The 22,135-nt window shown below is 42.4% G+C and overlaps 1 protein-coding gene across 2 annotated transcripts in view; it reads right to left on the reverse strand.

The window, feature by feature from the left end:
• The window catches only part of VPS13D (vacuolar protein sorting 13 homolog D), a 208,616-nt gene that overhangs the window by 180,918 nt on the left and 5,563 nt on the right, over nt 1-22,135 (reverse strand). For both annotated transcript variants that reach the window (XM_016205659.2, XM_016205658.2), the window contains exons 3-17: nt 19,988-20,178; nt 19,809-19,889; nt 16,406-16,522; nt 13,841-13,945; nt 12,512-12,682; nt 11,983-12,083; nt 11,009-11,177; nt 8,988-9,089; nt 8,632-8,815; nt 7,455-7,634; nt 6,089-6,219; nt 5,150-5,225; nt 4,570-4,740; nt 3,467-3,597; nt 2,087-2,219 (exon numbers count right to left, since the gene is read on the reverse strand). In XM_016205659.2, the coding sequence (XP_016061145.2) occupies nt 2,087-2,219; nt 3,467-3,597; nt 4,570-4,740; nt 5,150-5,225; nt 6,089-6,219; nt 7,455-7,634; nt 8,632-8,815; nt 8,988-9,089; nt 11,009-11,177; nt 11,983-12,083; nt 12,512-12,682; nt 13,841-13,945; nt 16,406-16,522; nt 19,809-19,889; nt 19,988-20,178 (2,043 nt within the window). The remainder of the gene's footprint in view (nt 1-2,086; nt 2,220-3,466; nt 3,598-4,569; nt 4,741-5,149; nt 5,226-6,088; nt 6,220-7,454; nt 7,635-8,631; nt 8,816-8,987; nt 9,090-11,008; nt 11,178-11,982; nt 12,084-12,511; nt 12,683-13,840; nt 13,946-16,405; nt 16,523-19,808; nt 19,890-19,987; nt 20,179-22,135) is intronic.

The following is a 22,135-nucleotide window of genomic DNA, read 5'->3' on the forward strand; positions in this document are numbered from 1 at the left end:
ACCCCAATTTAATAAAAATAAATGACAAAAACTCTAAGCTGATATTCTGTACTCACCATTTTTCTCAGAGCGAACTAACCTATCCATTTGGAAATCAAAACACAAAGAGAAAGGATATGAGTATCAGAAAAGATGGAGACCTGCTGACATAGGGACATTTGGGATAGCAGGTCGTTGGTGCACAAACCAACGACCTGCTGTCCCAAACTGCATCCCCACTGTGAGCTGCACTGTCCTGGGCTGCTATCACCAACCCTTCTTACATCACTCTCCATAATTATTTGTTTGCTTTTTCCTGTTTTTGTCCATGTGTTCATTTTGTTCCCCCCACTAGAATGTTCCAAAAGAACCCAGGCCTCATCTGTCTTACTCAACACAATATTCCCAGTGCCTGGCTCAGAGCTGGGCAGGCAGTAATTTCTCAATGTGGCATGTTCTAGCCCCGGAGTTCATACTCTGAACCCCTCTCTTCTACAGCCGAGCAGGGCTGAGACAACTACAAAAACACACCACTGGGTTTGCTTACCCATGTGCCCTGCTCCATGCTGATGTCTTAATTCAGGCAGGTGCTTTCTGTGGCGGTGTGACCCTCTTCTTCAGACCTAACTCTCTTTTAACATCCCTCTAGCACCAAACTTTCCCACTCCTGCTCAAATCCTCTACCCTGGTCTCTTTTCTGGGGTCTTCTCGGTGAAGATAAGGTTAAAATTATTTTATAAACCTCCTCAGTCTTTTATGTCATGAATCCTCTCTTTCTTCCCTCCGATCTCAAAATAAACAATAATGAAATTACCTTCCAGGAGTCTCTTTTCATATATGTCCCTAATATCCCTAAATAGATTAAATCTCTATTCCTAAAATGAAGTACTGAGAAATAATGTTTATTAAAATATAAAATGTTACATAAGAAATACAAATAAAAACCACAATGAGCCTCAGTGGGGTAGTTCAGCTGTTTACAGCATCTTCTAGACACAACAAGGTTGCGAGTTTGACCTCCGGTCAGGGCACATACAATGAATGCATAAATAAGTGGAACAACAAATCGATCTCTCCCCGCCCCTGCACAGGCAATAAATAAATTTAAAAATTTTTTTAAAGATGTATATATATATATTTTTAATCCTCACCCAAGCATATTTTTCCATTGCGGTTCAGGGGGAGAGGAAGGGAAGGGAAGGGAGGGGAGGGGAGGGGAGGGGAACATCAATGTGAGAGAGACACATTGATTGGTTGCCTCCTGCACCGACTGAGGCCGGAATCGAACCTGGGACGCTTCAGTCCATGGGCCAACACTCTAATCACTGAGTCAAACCGGCTAGGGCTAAAAGACATGTCTTTTTTTAAAAAAAACCCACAATAAGATACTACTTCACACCCATAGAAATGGCTATAATCCAAGACAGATAATACAACGTGTTGGCAAGGATATAGAGCCCTCATACATGGCTAGTGAGAGTAAAATGGGGCAGCCATTTGGGAAACAATCTGGCAGTTCCTCAAAATGTTTAACATAAAGTCACCAGCAATTCCACACTGAAGTATCCCCAAGAGACTGAAAATACACGTCTACACAAATGTCTACACATGAATGCTCACAGCAGCATTATTCATAACAGCCAAAAAGTGGAAACAACCCAGACACCCATCAGTGATGAATGGAAAAGGATGTGGTCTATTCATACAAGGAATATATTCAGCCCTAGGTAGGAATGAAGTACTGATACATGATACCACATGGATAAACCCTGAAAACAGCCTGCTAAGTGAAAGAAGCCAGACATAAAATGCCCCCATTGTATAATTCCATTCTTATAAAATCTTCAGAATAAGGAAATGCATCGAGATGGAAAGATTAGTGGCTGGCAGGGGCTGGGAGGGGTGGAGGAAACACTCTGGAGTCAGGTAACAGGTGCACGGTTCTAGCAACAGCCAAACACTGAATTATACACACTAAGATGTAAAAAGTAACAAATGATCTCTGGAGTTTCCAAATGTTCATAAACCTTTTTTAAGTTTTACTTGGCTAAGCATGGACAGATTAACCTACCAAGTTCTGTTTTCATTACTCCCACTCCCACTCTACCTTGGGTATTTGTCAGCAGCATTCTTCCTAGGTCCACAACAACTAGCACAGGATTCTTGAATTTGAAATCATCAGGAAATATCACTTGAGGGGCAGAAATATCTAGTCGCACAGTCCACCGTTTACTCTCCTCCTGTGAAAACAAAATAAACTACAATGAAAAAACTTTTAACTCCAATTGCTGAAACAGCTTTATAAGTCAGGGCCCCAGCCTTCCTGAAGGCCCCCTAGTGTTACAGCATGGCTTAGTGGTCTCTGATATCAGACCCAAAGTTTAGAACCAAAGCAGATCCAAAGGCTTGAGGATTCAGGACGTTACCATAGGCAAATGTCTTGGGGGAAATTAGCAATTTACTGGTTTCTGCCTGCTCTTTGATTGCGATGACCCATGGTTTAAGAAAGATCTTGTCCTAAATTTTCAGAACTTAGTACTGTCAAGTATTGCAGAAATGATGACATAGAAATCCAAACATTTTTATTTATTCATGGACACTGGTAACCATGGACTTTCAAGCCAGAGTATCTTAGTGAAAACATAAGCTTTGACATTTGAAACAAAAAAATAGAATTCATGAATTTGTTACCTGTTCCTCCCTGCAACTAAAATTGCCTCAATTATATGTATGTAGTAAAAGCTAATGGGTATGTTACCAAAAAGAAACCTCTTTGTCTAAAAAGAGAGGACACTAATTGTGATTTGTGTTGAAAAGCACACACAAAAGTAGAAAACAGGACTGATGCTCCATCCCATGCTACATACATACCCCGAAACATTTCACTTAGAACATTCCTTCCACCCCTTCCACCCCAATGGGATCTGCACTGTCCAAAGCAGCCACACTCTAACTGCGCCATCTACTGCCACATCTCAGCACTGCACCTCCATGTTAGTGTTAAAAGAGACAGAGCTTGGCTGAACTGATGGACTGTTTCTTGGCTCTCCCTGTCCAAGCCATTCTTGAGTCAGCCAGTCACTTAGCATCACACGGTGACCATCATACCCTGTAATAGAAACTTGGAGATAAATCCAGTTGTTTTCCTTCTGATAACAGTAAGTGAAAAGGGTGTCTTCTTAATCTTAACATTTATAAAATACCAGGTCTAGAAAGTAGAACAAACATGCATCTCGAGAGTGTTCTAAATTTGGTACAAGGAAAAAACATGATCTAGTCAATCATTCGTTTTGTGAGTTTTTTTTATTCATTAAACCCTGACTGTAAAAGACATGAGATGTTTTTTGCTAGCTGACAAGGAGTTCATAGTTCCAATGGAATCAGTGTAACTGATTCGAGCATGCCCTCCCTCAACAGGTAAAGCGCAGGACAGAGCGCATGCCTGCCCCTCCCCCAGCCCCACCAGGGTTCTACGTTACCCACTTACAATGAAGTCACCCACTAGGAGGCGATCGAGAGTTTGTCGGATTTCTGCCTTGGTCTGCATCTTCAGTTTGTTATACTGTCTTCGGGCCGCTTCAGCCACTCTCAACTCAAGTTCAGACTGATAACCAAAACCTGCAAGATTGGAAACAGACAGGAGGATCAGAACTTTCAAACATAGACAAAAGAGCTGCGACATCTGTTCTCATCAAGAATTTCCACCAAAACTAAAAAACAGTCTGTATGACAACAGTTCCTTCCTCCAGCCTGGCCTGGCACTATATAGGGTAACAGGAACGAGGCAAAGATGGGTGAGGGACAGTCATGAGGAGAAAGGCAGGGAAGGTACTAAGTTACTAGAATTTCATGAATTGTTGTCCGAAAGAGTCCAAACTATTTTATTTCAAAATCCTTAAAAGCATGACATTACATTGAAAGAGGAAAGGGGATTTAGAAGGAAATAAATGCCTCCTATATCCTATCAGTGATGGAGCAATAAGCCAAGACATTTATGGCTACTATTTACATGAAAAGACTCCAAAACAGACAAACTAAAACAACATTATTATAAAGAGGGAGGGAGAGGATACATTTAGCCAAGTAATACTGTTTTATCAATTTCCCTGTCAACAAAAGTGCCTTTTCTACACCTACTGTTTCGATTCTTTTTTGGGAACAAAGGGAGACGTAAATAAATCAATGATATGGGAGAGGGCAGTGATGAACTTTGCAGAATTTAATGCTCCACCAAACAAGTAAAACAGACCACTGATCCTGCCTGCCATCCAGAAAGAAATTCTTGAACAGACCTCCTAAATTCCAATGATCTAAAGTATCCTGGGTAGCCAAGGAAACCACCATCCTAATGGATTGGGAAGCATTTAAAATATGTTTGCTAGATGGGAGCAAAGAAAAAGAAAATATGTAAGGATATTGATTCCTCCTGGAAAAGTGGCATTCCAGGGACAACCCCACACACATGCTCTGCAGGCCTTTCTACCACTACCAGGTCACCTGAATGTACAATAACCCTTGTCCAGAGCACCAGAAATGACAGAAAAGATGTCTTGATATGTAACATAAGAGCAAACAAACAAAAAAGTTAACCTGAGGTATGAACCTTTCCCTTGTAGAAAAAGTCCGCTACTTTTTTAATAGCCTGGGGATTATATATGATGTTCAAGGGCCTGGTGCTGACGTCCAGCCGCCTCTCGAAGTGGCTGTGCACTGGATTCCTCTCATACAGCATCTCAAACACTGGTGCATCTGGGTCCACAGCTGAAGGAAAAAAGCAGAGAGAAAATGGAACGCAGCAAAATCGACACCCTACTCTTAACAGGCCTATGAGAAATTCTAGAGAAAAGACATTTCCTAAACTATTTTCCAATTAGTTCACATTTATGCACTTTTTATAAAATAGAGAGCCTAATAAGGATTGACCCTTAATTATAACAGGACTCCTCAAGACAGGTTGTTGTATTTGCTCCCATTACGGAAACTAAGAAACTGGAGGCCCTGAGAGGTTGCCCTGGTGAGCACCAGGCTGCCTCCAAGTCAAATAGGGGTCCACACAGCAAACCATTGGGCACACAATAGGACACACTCCCTCTTTTACTGCTGACCAGGACTACCAATCTGTAATCATCGTATTTTTCAGGATCAGTTTTAAGAACGTATGACAAATTACCAGGGTAATGTTCACTTCTGTCTGCAGATGTTGTTTGGAGGCCAAAAGACTGTGAGACTCTGCCAACTTCCTTTTGCTGTTAAACACACACAAATTGCACAACTGTCAGGGGGAGAGGGGGTGATTCACTGGGCGCACACACTCATGCTTTACCCTCTGGCATCACTCTTGCTGAGCACAATCAAATCAAAATTCATCTGACATCAGAAAGCTAAGGATTTGCAGGAGGATCCCTCTAGTCTGCCGTTTACCCAACTGAGTGAGGACATGTCTTCCCCGAGCATTAGTGTGCTACTTTGCATGTAGTGCATTTAATGAATGACTGCTACATGAATATTAACCATGTACAGCTGTTCAGTCTCACTCTGCACTCCCACTTTCTCCACAATCTATATACCTCCCCCAAAAAAAGTATGGGCACAATAAGTGGCTAAATTTATTCAATTATTCTGACCATATCTTTGCCAATTTGATAAGATTGAAGATCTTCTAATTAATAAAGGATATTCTATATAAAAAATTAGCACATATGTACAAATGTTGAGGTGGTTTTTCTTGGAATTCTGGAAAGAGAGGAAGCCCTATCCAGTGACTAAGGGTCAGAATGCATGACAAGGTCAGTCAGGCACAGTGGAAATTCAAACATTGACCCTGAAATGCAGAAAACACTGGTACTAACGGCATTTTCTTCCAAATCAGAGCAAACTATTCCATGGTGGCTACAACACAGGGGAGGACGAGGACACTGCCATAAATCCCACCAACGTTTGCTAACAACTTTAAAAAACTTATCTAACTCCAGTTTGTCTTTAATCAGTCATCTGTCTCAAGACAATCAAATGTCGAAATGAATCAAGTTAATATTACCCACTGCTTGCCTAAAACAGACGGGCATTCACCATCACCCTGGGTGGATTCCCATTCCCCTGTTGAACGTACTGGATTAGGGAAGACCAGAAGGGGAAACATAGTTCCTTCTGTGGCCAGGTCACGAAGAAACAGTCCACCCAACCGGACTAGAAGCAAGGAAGAATTTCTTCGAGGAAAGGATTCTGCTAGAAGTTTTACATCTACAAAAAATAAATATAAGAGTTGATACTATGCCATGACAGCCTAAAGTGTTTTAGAAGTATTAAGTATAATATTTTACAGAGGACTATTAGATACATGAACTATTTTTCCTTGAAATTAAAAGCCAAGAAAAAACCCTATCTATATGTCTATGTACATAAATCTATCTATATAAATATAGGGTGTTCTAAAAAAGTGTGTACACACACTTTGAATAATTATAATGGCAGTGTGTATTAAAATATATTTCATTTTCAAAACTGAGCTATCTTCAGCTGTTAAAATGTGTATACATTTTGGGGGGACACCCTGTATATAAGAAATATTAGACACTTCCTAACAGAATGACTTTTAAGCAGAGCACTTTACAATTAAGTTCAAGCAATCTGCTAGGTCCATATTAAGTTTATGATACCCCAGCTCTCAAGACTATAAAGTCAAACAAACTGGCTTTTTTTTTGTCATCTGCCTCTAAGCTATACTGAGAAACCTCAGGTAAGTGGCTATTTTATGAACTGGGGGGAAAATATTTGTGAGATGTAAAAACCAACATCTGGGTCCTTATTTATACACCTTTAATTCAAAGTCACAAGAAGTCAAATACAGTTCTTCCTCATTATTGGCCGATTCAACATTGGTGAATGTGCCTACTCACTAAAATTTACGTGTAGCTCCCAAATCAATGCTCACTGTGATCTCAAGGATGCGTGCAGGGCAGCAAACAATCCGAGTCACCTGACATGTGCATTCCCCTGCTGAGGCTGAACAACGCTCTGCTTTGCTGTTTCTGCTCACACCGTACACAGTGCCCTTTTCATAGTCTACTTAGTGCCAAGGTTTTTGCATTTTACTGCTTTTTGTTGATTTCACTGCTCAAAATGGCCCCCATGCACAGTGCTGAAGTGCTGTCTAGTGTCCCTGAGCACAAACAAGCCATGATGTGCCTTACAGAGAAACTTGTGTGCATTAGATAAGCTTCAAGTGGGCGTGAGTTACACCGCCGCTGGCCATGAGTTCAGTATTAACGAATCAACAGCATATGTTAGATAAGGTGTCTTTAAACACATCACACATCAGAAAAGGTTCTGTACTGATCTGTTGATGGATGTTACAGCCAGAGACTCCAGGAAGCTAACCGTGTGTTTCCCCTACGAACAATAATCACGGCAACTTTCCAGAACAAAACTACCCAAATAATGAGATTTAAGTGACACAGGCACACAGGGGGCAGTACCTGAAAACTCGAGCTGCATGAAAGCACTTTCCTGGGTTTGAGGAGTGCCAGGCTCCTGGTGTGACAGACTCACGGTGCCGCGCTGTAACTGCAGGTTCAGCTTGGCGAAGACATGATCTCTCCTGGTGTACGTGTTCATGCAGGAGGCGTCCGCAGCGGGGTCAAAAAACTCCTCGGTGCCTACTGTGGGGAAGAAATGACATTGAGAAAATACATGGGAAAACTTCTGAAGCACAACCAGGCACACTGATCACAGTCATGGCGACATTATCTACTTTCCCTGTTTTAGAAAAGAACTCCAAAGTTGTGGGTGACTGTTCTACTCACTAATGCAGAACAACTCAACCATTTCATAAGGCCCCTTACCAATTTATTCACAAACGGGGAAGATGCTCAGGATTACGGTCAAGTATAGGATAAAGCCATGCTGCCCAACACAGTGGAACAAGGTTCTCCACCTGCACTGTCCAGGACAGTGGCCATTGACCATGGTGGCTCTGGGCACACCTGGCCTGCCTGGCATATGTGGCTAATGTGGCTAGTGCGACTGAGGAAGTGAATGTTTTATTGTATTTAATTTTTATTTATTTTTTTAAATATATCTTTATTGATTTCAGAGAGAGGAAGGGAGAGGGCGAGAGAGAGACAGAAACATCAATGATGAGAGAGTCATTGATCGAGCCCACAACCCGGGCATGTGCCCTGACCGGGAATCGAACCCCGATCGCCTGGATCCTAGGTCGATGCTCAACCGCTGAGCCACGCCCAGCAGGGCTTGTATTTAATTTTAATTAATTTAAGTTTAAACAGCCATCTATGACTGCAGAAACCACACTGGACAGTGCAGTCTGAGAGCAGCTCTGGACTAGTACTGGAGCTTCAGAGTTTGAAACTTCTGAACTTTCTCAAATTTAGTTCTAGTCAAGCACTGTCACTCAGATCTACCTGAAACTGTGCTAATGTTCAAATTTAGTAACAGAGTTGCAAATGAAGTCTTTCCAAAAACACCCTCTCTCCGCCTCTATGAGCATGAGACAAGCTGTTTTATAAATATCTTTTTCTGTTTATTTGTTTGAAAAAACTCTGGGTCATTTCACAAGTAACAGACAAATTATTAGAACCAAGCACCTCCCTTCACTGCAACCCAAGAGGCTAATGTGAAGGAGCCCCACCTTACCCAGGATCTCTTCAGGCGTCCACTGCTCATGCTGCTCTGCTGACAGCCCCTCGACTGGCTTCCCAGACCAGCCACCCCAGCCGGGAAACCAGGACTGAAGATACTGCAGCATCCCACTGCCAGCACCGGCTCCTGGTTCTCCAGGAGAGTCTCCTGGAGAATCAAACTGAGGCTCTCGCAGGCTCTGTGTCAATCAACAGGGTGCAGTATGAGGACCCAAAAGACAGAAACAGCTGCGGCACGCCACTGAGAATTTTCTGCCCCACCCCCCACCCTGCCCCAAGCATAAGTGCATCAGAGCAAAAGTGCTCGGAGCGTGCTGGCTCTGAGCATGTCTTCTCTCGCAGACTCCTTACCTCTGCCAGCTCCTCTTGCTTGTGAAATCGTTCATGCACCAGCTCACGCAAAATCTTCAATTCCTCAAAGCTCTGTTCCTCTTCAATCCGACATATTTCCTCCTGTTTCAGTGAAAAAACAAGCAAACAAACAAAGCAGGTGTTACAGCTCCCGAGAAACTGGACACTCTCACAAACCACTCACTACACATTCTGTGAAGGTGCCTATCTGGTCCCCAACACCTCCACTGAGGGCCAAGAAACGCTGAAGATAAACAGCAAGGTCCATGGTTGCTATGTTTCTGGTTTAGATTCTTGATTTCTGAGATCAATGGTAACTAGAGGAAGCAAAGAACAGCACTGGTGGGAAATAGTAGCACACACAGGTGCTGCTGTGACATCCTGCACACTGCACAGCACAGAGTTCGCAGCGCTTTCACATGCATTCTCTCGGCTGAGCAAGTAGGTGACTGGTTACCATTCTGCCCACTTCAGATGAGGACGCTGGGACCTAGCTCACACGGGACGTGTGCAGGCTCCTGCCCCTTTGTTTCACGTGGCACATGTGCAAGGAAGTGGTCACTGTAATTTGTTTCATGCTGGTTAGGAAAGAGCAATGGCAGTCAGCTACCATTCTGCAAAGGTACAGAAGACAGAGTTAGCTCTCCCAAGCTGATCTGATGCCCCGACAGTAGGGAAAGGAAATTATGTGCGTTTACTTGCTCACCTCAATTATAGTTTAGATTTTTCTCTCCCTCCATGACTTTGCCAGTGTATTTAAGAAAACCACCCAAAACAAAATGTCTGGTTTATTCCATCCTTTCCATAAGGATCCCATGTCAGTAACCATGCCTCACACTGGTGAAAAGGCATGAACAGGTGAGTGAGTCATGGCTCAGGGTACTGGCAGGAAAGGTGAGAGCACCTAGGGTTTCAGCACTGAGCAGTTACCACATAGTGGGGTGCTCTTATGGGCTAAATGCCCCCCCCCCCAAGTTCATATGTTGAAACTTTAACCCTCAGTGTGATGGGATTTGGAGACAGGGTGTTTGGAAGGTAATTAGGTTAGTCGAGGCTGTGAGGATGGGACTTCATGAGGGATTAGTGCCCTTACAAAAACAAAGGTAAGATCATTTGAGCACACAGTAAGAAAGCAGCCAGGAAGAGAGATCTCACCAGAACCCAACCAAGCCATCACCTTGATCTTGGACTTCCCAGACTCCAGAACTGAGAGAAATAAATGGCTGTTTTTTTAAGCCTAGTCTATAGCATTTTGTTATAGCTGCCTGAGTTAAGACAGCTGCTAAAGGGAAAGTAATATTCCTTTTTCTTGGAAGGGTTGACTAAAGAAACAGAGACAGCAGAAATATTAGGAATAGTCTAAACTGCTTTGCAAAAATTGATGCTCACAAAACTGAAACAAATCCAGGAGCAAAGCAATCAGCAATCCTAACTCCCTTCCCTCAGGAGACAGAGGCAGACAGACTAGAGCAGGGCTAGAGCTGTCCCAGCAGTTCTAAGAGTCTCTAGCCCTACAATTAACTAGAAAGGCTCACCCTCACCACCTACTTCACCTCCTCTGCCTAGCTTCTACCTCCAAAAACCCCAAGGTCAAGCAAATCAATCTGGTTTAGGGAAAATGTAGGCCAAAGCCTACAGAGATTAGCTACAGACTCAGAGGAAAAAAACAATGAAAAGAACTAGGCTTGGAAGAGACGCAGGTGGCTAGATGAAGAGTCTCTGAGAGCCTTGCACTGAGAGCGGGGTAGGAGGGAGTGGGCATGAAGGCTCGGCAGGACCATGGCCACCTTCCCCTCCTCCCAGCCCATGGCCAGCTCTCCTCTAGCAGCAGGTGGAGGATGCTTCTGGCCAAGCCGAGGCCACGGCCTTCCAACACGTTCTCACCCTAGTCAGACTGACTCCTACTCTACTTGTGACATTAAGTTCCTTAGCAAGGGTCCTCTTCACTCCACCTTCTTCAGCCTTTGAGAGCAACATTCTCACCCTCTGAAGGCAAGACACACAAGACAATAGTCGCTCACCTTGTCATCTGCAGACAGCAAGCCTCCTTTTAATTTGCTGAAGTATTTATCAGTATAGAACACAGCGTCGCGGGCGCGGTGCAACAAGAAGTCCCAGGTACAGCGTGTCCTCTGCTCTCTGATCTCATGCAGGTTAGCATTAAGGGCAAAATACCACCATTCTCGGCAGCTGAAATATTTCATAACAATATCATTACTTCTTACATTAAAAGCAACTAAAATACTGTCAACCCAGGGCAACCCACCTAACACCACTCCTCTTCTGAGATAACTTTCCTCTTGTTAGCCATCACTTAATGCCTCAAACTCATTTTAATATTGGGCTAAACTCAACATGTGAGGAAATCCACATCACATAATAGATCCTCAATTTATACATCAAAAATAACATATTCCTCAGCTGGCCTGAATTACTCATAGTATCAGCCCCCTCCACTGACAAGTGGAAGCTGGAAGGTCAATGTCATCATAAGATAATTACCAAAGATTTGACTACTAATGACTTTAAATGGACTACTTCAGAAAAGATATGGAAATACAAATGATCTAAAGCAGGTTTAATATTGGATTGGTCCAGTTTATTACTGCAACATGAAAAGATTTCTTTTCACTACAGGAATTATAAAGTGTACTATGTAAGTGTCGACCAAATAACCTGAGAGAAAAGACATAGGGAAGTAGGTCCAAAGTATCAGGCCCCACCACAGCAACCTCAGTCTACCCGCAAAATCAGACTGAGAGAGTCTTCTCACTTCCACCAAACTCAACCTAAGGCCAAACTCGAGTCACCAAACCAAAAGACAATCAGAATATCAACAATGACAAACAACAGAAATGGCATTTTAAAGGCCAGAAAAATTTACCATACTTTTATCTCCAACCATGAGTAAAGAACAGTGAGGGGTATTTCTGATCCATGTACAAAAAACCAAAATGCTACAAAATGCATTTCACATACAACTGAGAGCCCTTACTTCTCAGAGACGGCCACTCTGGGTTTCCACCTCCGAAACTTCAGCTGCCTCTCCTTTCGTTCCAGCTCCTTGAGGAATCCCATGATTTGCCGGTATTGTAGCTTTTATTAGAGATTAAGAGGTACTAGGTTAGAATTGATTTGTTTCTTTTACCCAGTTAAGACATATATCTAACAAGAATAATTCATATCAGTCGATCCACTGACCTGAAATCCAGTGCAAACTGAAAGACCAAATTTCAGCATCAAGTGGCATTTCTCCCAGGACCCTGACAGTTAAGTACTGATATTTACTGTGCTCTTATACACTGCCCAGCACTTAAAAACATCAACTCAGAACTAATCTGAGACCAGCCCAATTCGACTGTACTACAGATGATGGGTTCTACACCCACTACAACTTTGAGCACAACTTTTTGTGCCTTCTTTCCCACAGGGGTACTACGAAGTACTGAGATTCTTCTATGGATGTGCTCCTGCACCACGCGTCCGACAGTGAGAGCATAAACCACCGGGGACGATGGTGGTACCTGGGAGAGTTTCAGGGGAATGGTCTCCAGCTGGATGTCACATTCAAAGCGGGGAGTGTGCCGAGACCTCAGAGGCTCTTTGGAGCAGTTTCTCCTCAAAAGGGCAGATGCACACACGGGCTCCAAGATGTAGTGATGGTCACGACTCTCCATGCTCTTGCCCATGGCCTCCTGAGGGTTACAAGAACCTCTGTCATTATGGCAAGTGCTTTTAGGATCAAGTTACATGTCAGTATGTATATTACCTCAGAATCCACAAACAGGATAAAGCTGGGAAGCTAAAGCTCCAGAGCTTTTAAAATGTTTATTTATATTTTTTATTAAGTAATATATTCAAGTGGTTTAAAATTTAAAGGCAAAAAAGGTAAAGTATCTCCTTCCCACCCCCATCCTCCAGCCGCCTAACTGTCCTCCCCAGAGGCAACCAATAATATCAGTTTCTTATGCAATCTGCCAGAAGCACCTTGCTACGTACTCAAATCCACAGTTTTCTAGTTTTGTAACCATTCTTACATAAATGGTATCTATCCTGTTTTGCCTCAGTTTTTTAAATGTAACACTGTATCTTAGAGACTATTATATATTGATCTTTGCCCTTATTTTATAGTTGCATACTGTTCTACTGTATGGAAGCACAGTATCATTTAACCAAACTAGCGAAATGAAACCATTCCATGTGACAGCATGCAAGCCAAAGATAATCTTGGGGGGGAGGAAAGGTGAGTCCTTTTTCTCTATTTCACTTAAATCACCTACAATTTCTTTACAAAAGATTAAACTGAGATTTCTGTAAACCTTCACAACAGTAATACTTTACATCCAATGATTTATAGTGACCTCTCAGTATTTCTTAAAGAAATGTCACCCGAGGTGAAGTGTCAACATAAACACAGGAAAGCACTTCTTTAAGAGTCGTATCTGGTGCCTTGGTCACTGAAACTCTGAATGCCTAGTACGCCGTCGCTAGAAGAATGGCTACAGTGACAGCATGTTTGATGCATACAGTGGAATACTACGCAATAATGAGAAGCAATAAACTGGAAGTATAAATAGCAACACTGATCAATCTTAAAAATATAGCCTAAAAAACATAGTGAAAATAAGAAAATGAAGAAATCTGTAATGCAATATAAATGTAAAACATACCCAAAACACTATATATTGTTCAGTTACATGCACAGCAACACACCTGAGAGTGGGTGCCTACGGAGGGGGGTATGGGAACGGGACTCAGAGATGCAGAGAACAAAAACCTGGAGGACAGTGATGCCACACCACTTTATTTACTTCAGTGTAGTGTTGCAATAAGGCTCTCAGCCAGAATCATACCTGTAACTCCACCTGAGGCAAATCCCCCAATAAAGTGCAATCGACATCCCAATAGATGCTAAACTCTGCCACATCTAATTGCTTTTTCCGCATTAACTTCTGTACCTGAGGTAAGACAGACAGGGAAGAGAACAAGATGAGTATATTCATGAATTCACTCATTCATTCAACAAGCCATTTGTGAAGAATCATGCAGCAGGCACTCTGCAAGGTGCTGGGGATACAAAACTAGATTAAAGTATGGTTTTGCACCCCAGAGTTCAAGTCCAGCTAACTGGGGATACAAATATGCAAACAATTTTAATTAAGCAGAGGGAAGCAGTGGGAGAATATGTAAGATGCCATGAGGAAACAAGGAGAAAATAGCACTGTGTGAATATCAAAGATGTGTTAGTTTCGGCACAGGGCTGGGTAAGAGTAAAGGACTGGGACACATTTCAAAGAGTATGGCCAACAACACGAATGCCTGGTAACTCCAGAGGATGGCGAGTTTGGTAACTAGAGCACTGCTCGTGTGGTGTGGGGGCAGTGTTCGTACATATGTATGAACATATTTACAGTGGGAGTTAGTTAAGTAGTGCAAAAAGTAGACTGGATGTTACAAGGTATATTAGGTTGAATAGTTTCCTCCCCCAAAAAATTCATGTCCTCCCAAAACCTCTGAATGGGACCTTATTTGGAAATATGGTCTTTGCAGATGTAATCAAATTAAAATGAGATCATACTTGATTAGAATGGGCCCTCTGGTACCCTTAAAGGAGAAAAAAACAGACACCAAGGGAGAAGGCCATGTGAAAGGAGAGGCAGAGATTGGATGGTGCATCTCCAAGCCCACGATGCCAAGGCTACCATCTGAAGCAAGGGGAAAGGCCTCCAGGGAGAATCTACTCTGCCAACCTCTTGACTTTGGATTTCTACCCTACAGCACTAGAGAATAAATTTCTGTTGTTTGCAGTCATCTAGTCATCATTTGTTATACAGCCCCGGACACTGACACACTAGGTAGGAAAGGAAGTGTATGCCACACCACAGAGCTCAGAGCTCATCCTTTGTCACAGGGAGCCCTGAGGGTTTCAATGCAGGTTTACACCAGGACCAGGTATGTGTTTTAGAAACAAAACTCTGGCAACAGTGCAAAGCAGAGCTCCCACCCGGTGAGCCAGAGAAAATGAGTCGTAAGTGTGTCATGATAATGAGCTAGTTTATAGGCTCAAGTTCCTGTTCAGAAGTACTTGGTTACTCTAAGCCAGCCACCTCCAGCCCGCAGCAGCCACATCCATTTGCCCCCGTGTCCTGTACAAATACTGCCTTTGTTTTCTGTGCTGTGATGTGGAAAAGGGTAGGAAGCGTTGGTACAGAATGAATCAAGAGCCTGGGGTGGGAGCAAGGAGGTCACAGAACAGGATGTTTTATCAGCCCAGGCAGAAGCTGACAGGATCCCGACCTCAGACAGTTGCAGTGAGGACAAGAGAAGAGCCACATTTGAGACACGTTGAAGGAAAAATTGGCAGTACACTGTGATCAAATGGATGTGGAGTTGAGGAATAAAAAGTGGAACAAGTACAAAGCTTCTAGAGATTAGGGTGGTGGGTAAGAACATATGCTCTGCAGCAGGGATGGCAAATGTTTTCTGAAAAGGGCCAGAGAGTAAATACTAAGGCTGTGTAGACCACACAGTCTCTGCTGTAACTACTCAACTCAGCCACTGTAGCACAAAAGCAGCCTTAAAAGATACCTAAACAATGGGCACTGCAGTGATTCAATAAATCTTTATTTACAAAAACACAGGCATAAATCTGGCCCACAGGCCACAGCTTGCCACTGCAGACCTAGAGCTGATGCACCCTCCCCTCAGCTCTCTGCGCCTCAGCACCCTCAGCTGTCCACGAGGATAACAGCGGTGGTGAAAAGTAATGAGGATACAAGGAACAAAATCGCACAAACACAAAGCATGGTGCCTCACGCAGAAAAGGGTCACAAGGTGCTAGTTTTCATTTGTTTGTTTGGACCTTCAGTACATGTTAGAAAATAAAGGAAAAAGTTGGTTTCAGTGGAGCAAATTGGGCAGATGGGATATCACGGGATCATCTGGGGTTATGACAAGGCTTAATGCCCTAGAGGCGTCTGTATCCACAGGTAGTTAAAGACCATGAAAATGAAGGTCATTCGGGAGCTGGAGCATGGAGTTCAAGAGGAAGCGATCAGCAGACATCCCAGGTGGTAGCTGAACCTATGAAACGGGGTGAGTTTACCTGGGGAGTACGCATGGTGCGAGAAGAAAACCGAAGATGACAGCCTTTCTGAACCTTGGGTTCTTCGTGCATGAGATGAAAGGGGCTGCGCCAACATTTACTGAGGAGGAAGTAATGAACGGCCAGAGAGAATTAACCGTTCCCCAATTTCAGCAAATTAGATCTTTGCATACAGGCAAGACACATACACACCAGTGAAAGGACAGGGTGGAAGAACACAACCTCGTTCACACGAGACAAAATGACAAAAGGCAGAGCCCCAGACTCCCTAGAACTATGCTTTCTTCCCGGCTCAGTCATATTTCATACTCACAGGCTCATTCACAGCATTCTGCATGGACACATTCTTAATACAGATGCCAAATGCAAAAGGATGGGAAGGATTGGTAATACCATCTTCGAAGCGCAAATGAACATCTTGAATTTTTAACTGCAAAGGGGAGAAAAAGAAAAGCACATTTAGACAACTGCTATGGGTAGACTGCTACAGGCAGAAGTCACACTGCCCTGAGCCACACGAAGTAAACACAGCTGGCATTTTATGTGAACACATCACACACAAAGCCAGTGCTCTTCAAGTTCCTCAGTTATAATCACAAACTGAACAGTAACAGAGGGCTACAATACTTTCATTACATCAACTCAGAAGACACCTTAAAGACACACTAGAAGAAAGTAATACCACTCTATCCAGATAACTGATAACTGGCCCTCCCTCTTTTATGACATCTCAGCTTTGCCTCTGAGTCCTTGCACCTGGACACAGGGACACCAGCAGGGCATATACACTTTGTGCCTATTTGCTTCTTTATTTCCCCATGCCCCTGGAGGCAAGCTACTGAAAAGGCATGCTGCTTCAATGAATTAAAAAATAATAACAGAAAGTGAAAAGAACACACAGAATGGGAGGAAATATTTACAAATCATGTATCTGATAATGGACTAGAATTGGAATATATAACAAAACTCTCACAACTAACAATTAAAAGACCAAATAAACCACTTTTTAAATGGGCAAAGGATTTGGATAGACATTTCTATAAAAAGGATATATAAATGACCACTAAGCATATGAAACGATGCTCAGCAAATCAAAGCCACAGTGAGATATCACCTCACACCACTAGTGTGGCTATAATCAAAAGACAGACAGCAACAAGCACGGAGAAGGAAAACTGAAACGCTCCTACGTCACTGTACACTATAAAACACTGCATCCACTTTGGAAAAGTTTGCTAGTGCCTCAAAAAATTAAACATATAGTTACCAAATGACTCAGCAATTCCACTCCTGAGTATGTGATACTCAGGAGAACTGAAACATAAATTCACACAAAGCCCTATACATGAATGTTCACAGTGGCATTATCCACAGTAGCCAAAAAGTGGAAATGGCCCAGTGTCTCTCTGCTGATGAACAGATAAACAAAATGGGTACACCCTGAGAACTACAAAAACTCTCGGAAGAACATTCTGTCCAAACCCCTGCCCTAAGAGACCTGACCTGATTTTGATGTGGCTTCCTGCTGCCTAAGGCTGTGTCCCTGGGATAGTCCAGCCCCTTTCTGAGTTCCTCTCCGGAAAAGCTCAGGGCTGTTTGTTTGTTCTAGCCAACACCTGACAATCAGCCTCTGACCTCCTTTTCTTAAAGCATTTATAATTGCTCTAAGGGCTTACAATTGTGAACATATGTGTGTGTGTGTGTGTATATATGTATGTATGTACGTATGTATATATGTATATACACACACACACACATATATATATATATCTCCTACAACTCAAAGCCCTGAAAACCAGTCAGCCATTCCTTTGAAATTTGATCATCAGATAGGCCAGGGCCTCGGTCTCCCAGTCTCTGTGCGAGGACAGAAGCCTAGCTGGCGGGTGCAGCGAGCCTAATCACACACTGATCAACCTTTATAATTTTTCACCGGAGCCTCCCGCACTCACACCCTCATTCTTCTTTTAAAAGGCCCAGTCACCTCTGTGCAAACTGAAATGGAATTCTGTTCTTTCCCTTCTACCAGCAGCTACTGTCCCACTTTGTTTCTCTTCGACAAGCCATATAAGGAATAGAATATTCAGTCATAAAAAGGAATGAAGTACTGATAGATGCTACAATATGGATAAACCCTGAAAGCACTATGCTAAGTGAAAGAAGCCAGCCACAAAAGGACACACACAGTATGATTCCATTTATATGAAGTGTCCAGAACAGGCAAATTCATAGAGACAGTAGATTTGGGACTGCAGGGGGCTGGAGGGAGAGAGGAACTGGGAGTGATGACTAACTGCGTACAGGGTTTCTTTGGGGGATGATGAGACTCTTCTGGAATTAGATAGTGGTGATCAATGCACAATTTTGAAAATGTGCCAAAAACAACAGATTGTGCACTTTAAAAGTATGAACTTTAGCCCAGCTGGTGTGGCTCACTGGTTGAGCGCTGACCTATGAACCAGGAGTTCACTGGTTCAATTCCCTGTGAGGGCACATGCCTGAGTTGCAGGCTTGATCCCCAGTAGGGGGCGTGCAGGAGGCAGCCAATCAATGTTTCTCTCTCACATCGATGTTTCTATCTCTCTCCCCCTCTCCCTTCCTCTTTCCCTGAAATCAATAAAACCATATATTTAAAAATTAAAAAATTAAAAAATATGAACTTTATGATATGTGAACTAAATCTCAACAAAGCTATTATTAAAAATAAAACGAGCCCAGTCGGGCGTGGCTCTGCATCGACCAAAGATCCAGGAGGTCGAGGTTCCATTCTCAGTCAGAGCACATGCCCAGGTTGTGGGCTTGATTCCCAGAAGGGGGCGTGCAGGAGGCAGCCGATCAATAACTCTCTTATCATTGATGTTTCTCTCTCTCTGTCTCTCTCCCTTTCTCTCTCTGAAATCAATAAAGATACATTCTAAAAAAATAAAACGAAAATAAATTTTTAAAAATCAGTAACAGCTTAAAAAAAAAAGTAACTTCCTGAAGTAGAATTCAAAGCAGTTACCTCAAATGTACCAATCTTTTCATCAAAGTTATGAAACCGACGACTTCAGACTATTTAGGGGGAAGTGATATACCTGTGTCACCCAGCACTGCAAGAACACCCTGGAGCTAGTAGGTACAGGCTAACTCATGACATTCACGAAAATGGACTCTAATCTAGTTTTTGAGGACAAAACAAAATTGTAATTAAAGGGAGAAAGCACTGACACCCATCAAGCTGCCACCAGATCCATCAGTGAGATAAATAGCTTAGTGGGCTGTTCACAATTCAGTCATCAACCAGAAACCATGCATTGACCTCTCTCATTTTACAGATGAAGGAACTGAGATCACAGAGGGTATGTGATTCGCCCTGAAACAATAGTCATGGAGGCTTAGGTGACCTGGCTTCTCAGGAGCTAAGTCCTTTAGCAAGTGGGACTCCAACATTCAAAAAGAAAGTGAAGTGAAATGTAAGTGAAACGAAAACTCCTACTCACACTAACCAAAGCAAGAAAAACCCGTGCGCCAGAGCCTAGACCTGGGACTTGCTTTTCAGGTTTTCCCTCTGGCACCGCCTAGAAAAGGGCACACCTGAACAGTCAGCCCTATCGACAGAGTACACCCTGTATCAGTGAGACCATGAGAACCTAATAACTAAGAAGTGAATACATTTAAGCCTGAGAAATAAATCCCTCTCACGTTTCTACTTTATAAAAGTCAGTAGGACTTACTTCAATATTCTCCACAATTCTCGTAACTACCGAGGCAGTGACTGAATACCAATAGGATTCCCCTTTCTGCTGGCGTTCGTTCTACAAAGAAAAGAGCCAGTGTTAGCCACGGCCAGTGCTTTGCTCACACCAAGACTCTCAACACGGTGCTCTTATGGGCCAAAGGATTTCTGCCTTGCCTTCCATTTCTCCTCCAGGGCTTGAAGCAGAGCTTTCTTGCGTTCTCTTTCCAACAGTTTCTCCTTTTCATCATTGAAATCTTGTATTTTTTCAGGGGCTCCAATTAAGTGAAGGCTAGAGATGGAGATCACCCAAGGGTCCACATGGGGGCGATAAAAGGGAATCTGAAGGGTTACTTTCCCAATTAAACCTAGGAAAAAGAAAGTCTTGTTAAATGAATGCCTTTACACATTTTTAATTCTTTCTATTTTTCTGTAGTCTTATAGATTTCTTGAAGGAGCATTATTACTTCTACCTTTTTTTAATTTAAGAAAACAGGCAACAGGTCCTCGTATTTGTGAAGCAATTGTGTGAGATCGGTATGAATTAGGCACAATAAACTGGAAGCTGGGAAAAGTTCACTGTGACTTTACCAGAACCAATGCAAGTGCTCTCCTGGAAACTACCTCTTCCCCAGCTGGACTACATCTTAGATTTCCTTGGGGTGTCTTTCTTCCCACAGCACCTGCACAGGACCATGGGCACAAAACTCATTTCCTGTTCACTATTAACCTGCTGGTTGCTAAGTACTTACTAGGAGTTATAAGACTTACAGTATGCCCAGTCTTGCACATACCCACTGAAACACAGGTGATGCTGCCCTGGCACTCTACCAAGGAAGAATTCTGATTCTTCCTGAGAACTTGGGCTGATGAGAGAGCTAAAGAGCCTGGGAGAATTGTGATACTTATTTCCCAAGTTCTACTATTTCTAGCCAAGCCTCCTAGGACTCAAGCCTTCTTTAAACTCAATTAATTAGAGGCAAGTCACCAGTAAGGAATAATGCATAAGAACATCTGAACTGTCCTCATGGATCTCACAGAGATCTGCCCCTAAAAGCAGCAAAGTTATCAGAGGGTGATCTAAAATTCAAGTGGAACTGATCTGTTATACAGGGGTGGGAAAAGTAGGTTAATAATAATAATAAATACTAATACAATAATAAACCGTTCTGCATACTCACAACTGTAAACCTACTTTTGCTCACCCCTATATTTAAGATAAAAGAGTATCATTGACAATGGTATTTTTAATGACAACACCAAGTGATCAACTGTGTAATCCAGTACCAAATTAAGAAATTTGCAATAATGACAAAAACATTTTAATTTGTAATTTATCTAAAAAAATAAGTTTTTAAATATTTAATAAAATTTATATAACTGAAACATACCAATTTTCACAGCAAAGAATTTTAGCAATTAGTGCACAGTTGCAATTCTAACTAAAATTAATTGGGGAGAGAATACATAATATTCCAATAATTATATGACTGCAAAATATAACTTCAGTTAGGTTTTAATTTTTGCAGCAGCATAAAAATTTTCATTTTTGCAAAAATATTAGAAAACATCCATTTTTCCCCAGAGCCTTCAGTAACTACTTTGGAAGTGTCATCATTCTTGAGAGCTTTCCTTCAGATTCTAATGTGTCAGTGCCTCTGCTTGTGCCTCCCAGGTTCACCCACCACTTGAACTGCCTTCAAGAAAGCCTGAATCTTTTGCAAGGTTTTTGATTTGCATCATACTTGCATTTTATTGTAATATAAGTACTCCAAAATGAAGGAAAGACTGACTGATATCAACAGGCTGCTGATGAATGACGAAGGGTGCCTGGATAGAGACTAATTTTATAAGTGGTCATTCAATAGAGAATATTTCTATTCCAGAACAATTCTTGCTTCCTCACCACACCTCGTAACTGCAGGACTCCTATATAATTGCAAACATTTATTGAGTGCGCCAGGCATCGTCCTGAGTAATTTTAATGTATTAACTCAGGTATTCCTCTCAACAACCCTCTGATGTAGGTACTATTACCGCCCCATCTTAAGGACAAGGAAGCACACAGAGTTGTCAGGGAACTTACCCAAGGTCACACAACCAGAAAATGGCAGGTACAGAATATAAACCCAGGCATACTACCCCAGAGCACACTTTCATACAATGGAGTAACTCTCTCTGAAATATTTATAATGAATTCTCTGAAAATAAAACCCCCTGTATCTAGAACAGAAGTTCTCATACTCTAGTAAACATAATAACCACCAGAGATGCTCATTAAAAACCCAGGTTGAACAACACACACTTGGAGACTCTAATTCAGTA

The sequence above is a fragment of the Miniopterus natalensis genome, chromosome 9 (genome assembly GCF_054644295.1).
Source record: "Miniopterus natalensis isolate mMinNat1 chromosome 9, mMinNat1.hap1, whole genome shotgun sequence".
NCBI lineage: Eukaryota > Metazoa > Chordata > Mammalia > Chiroptera > Miniopteridae > Miniopterus > Miniopterus natalensis.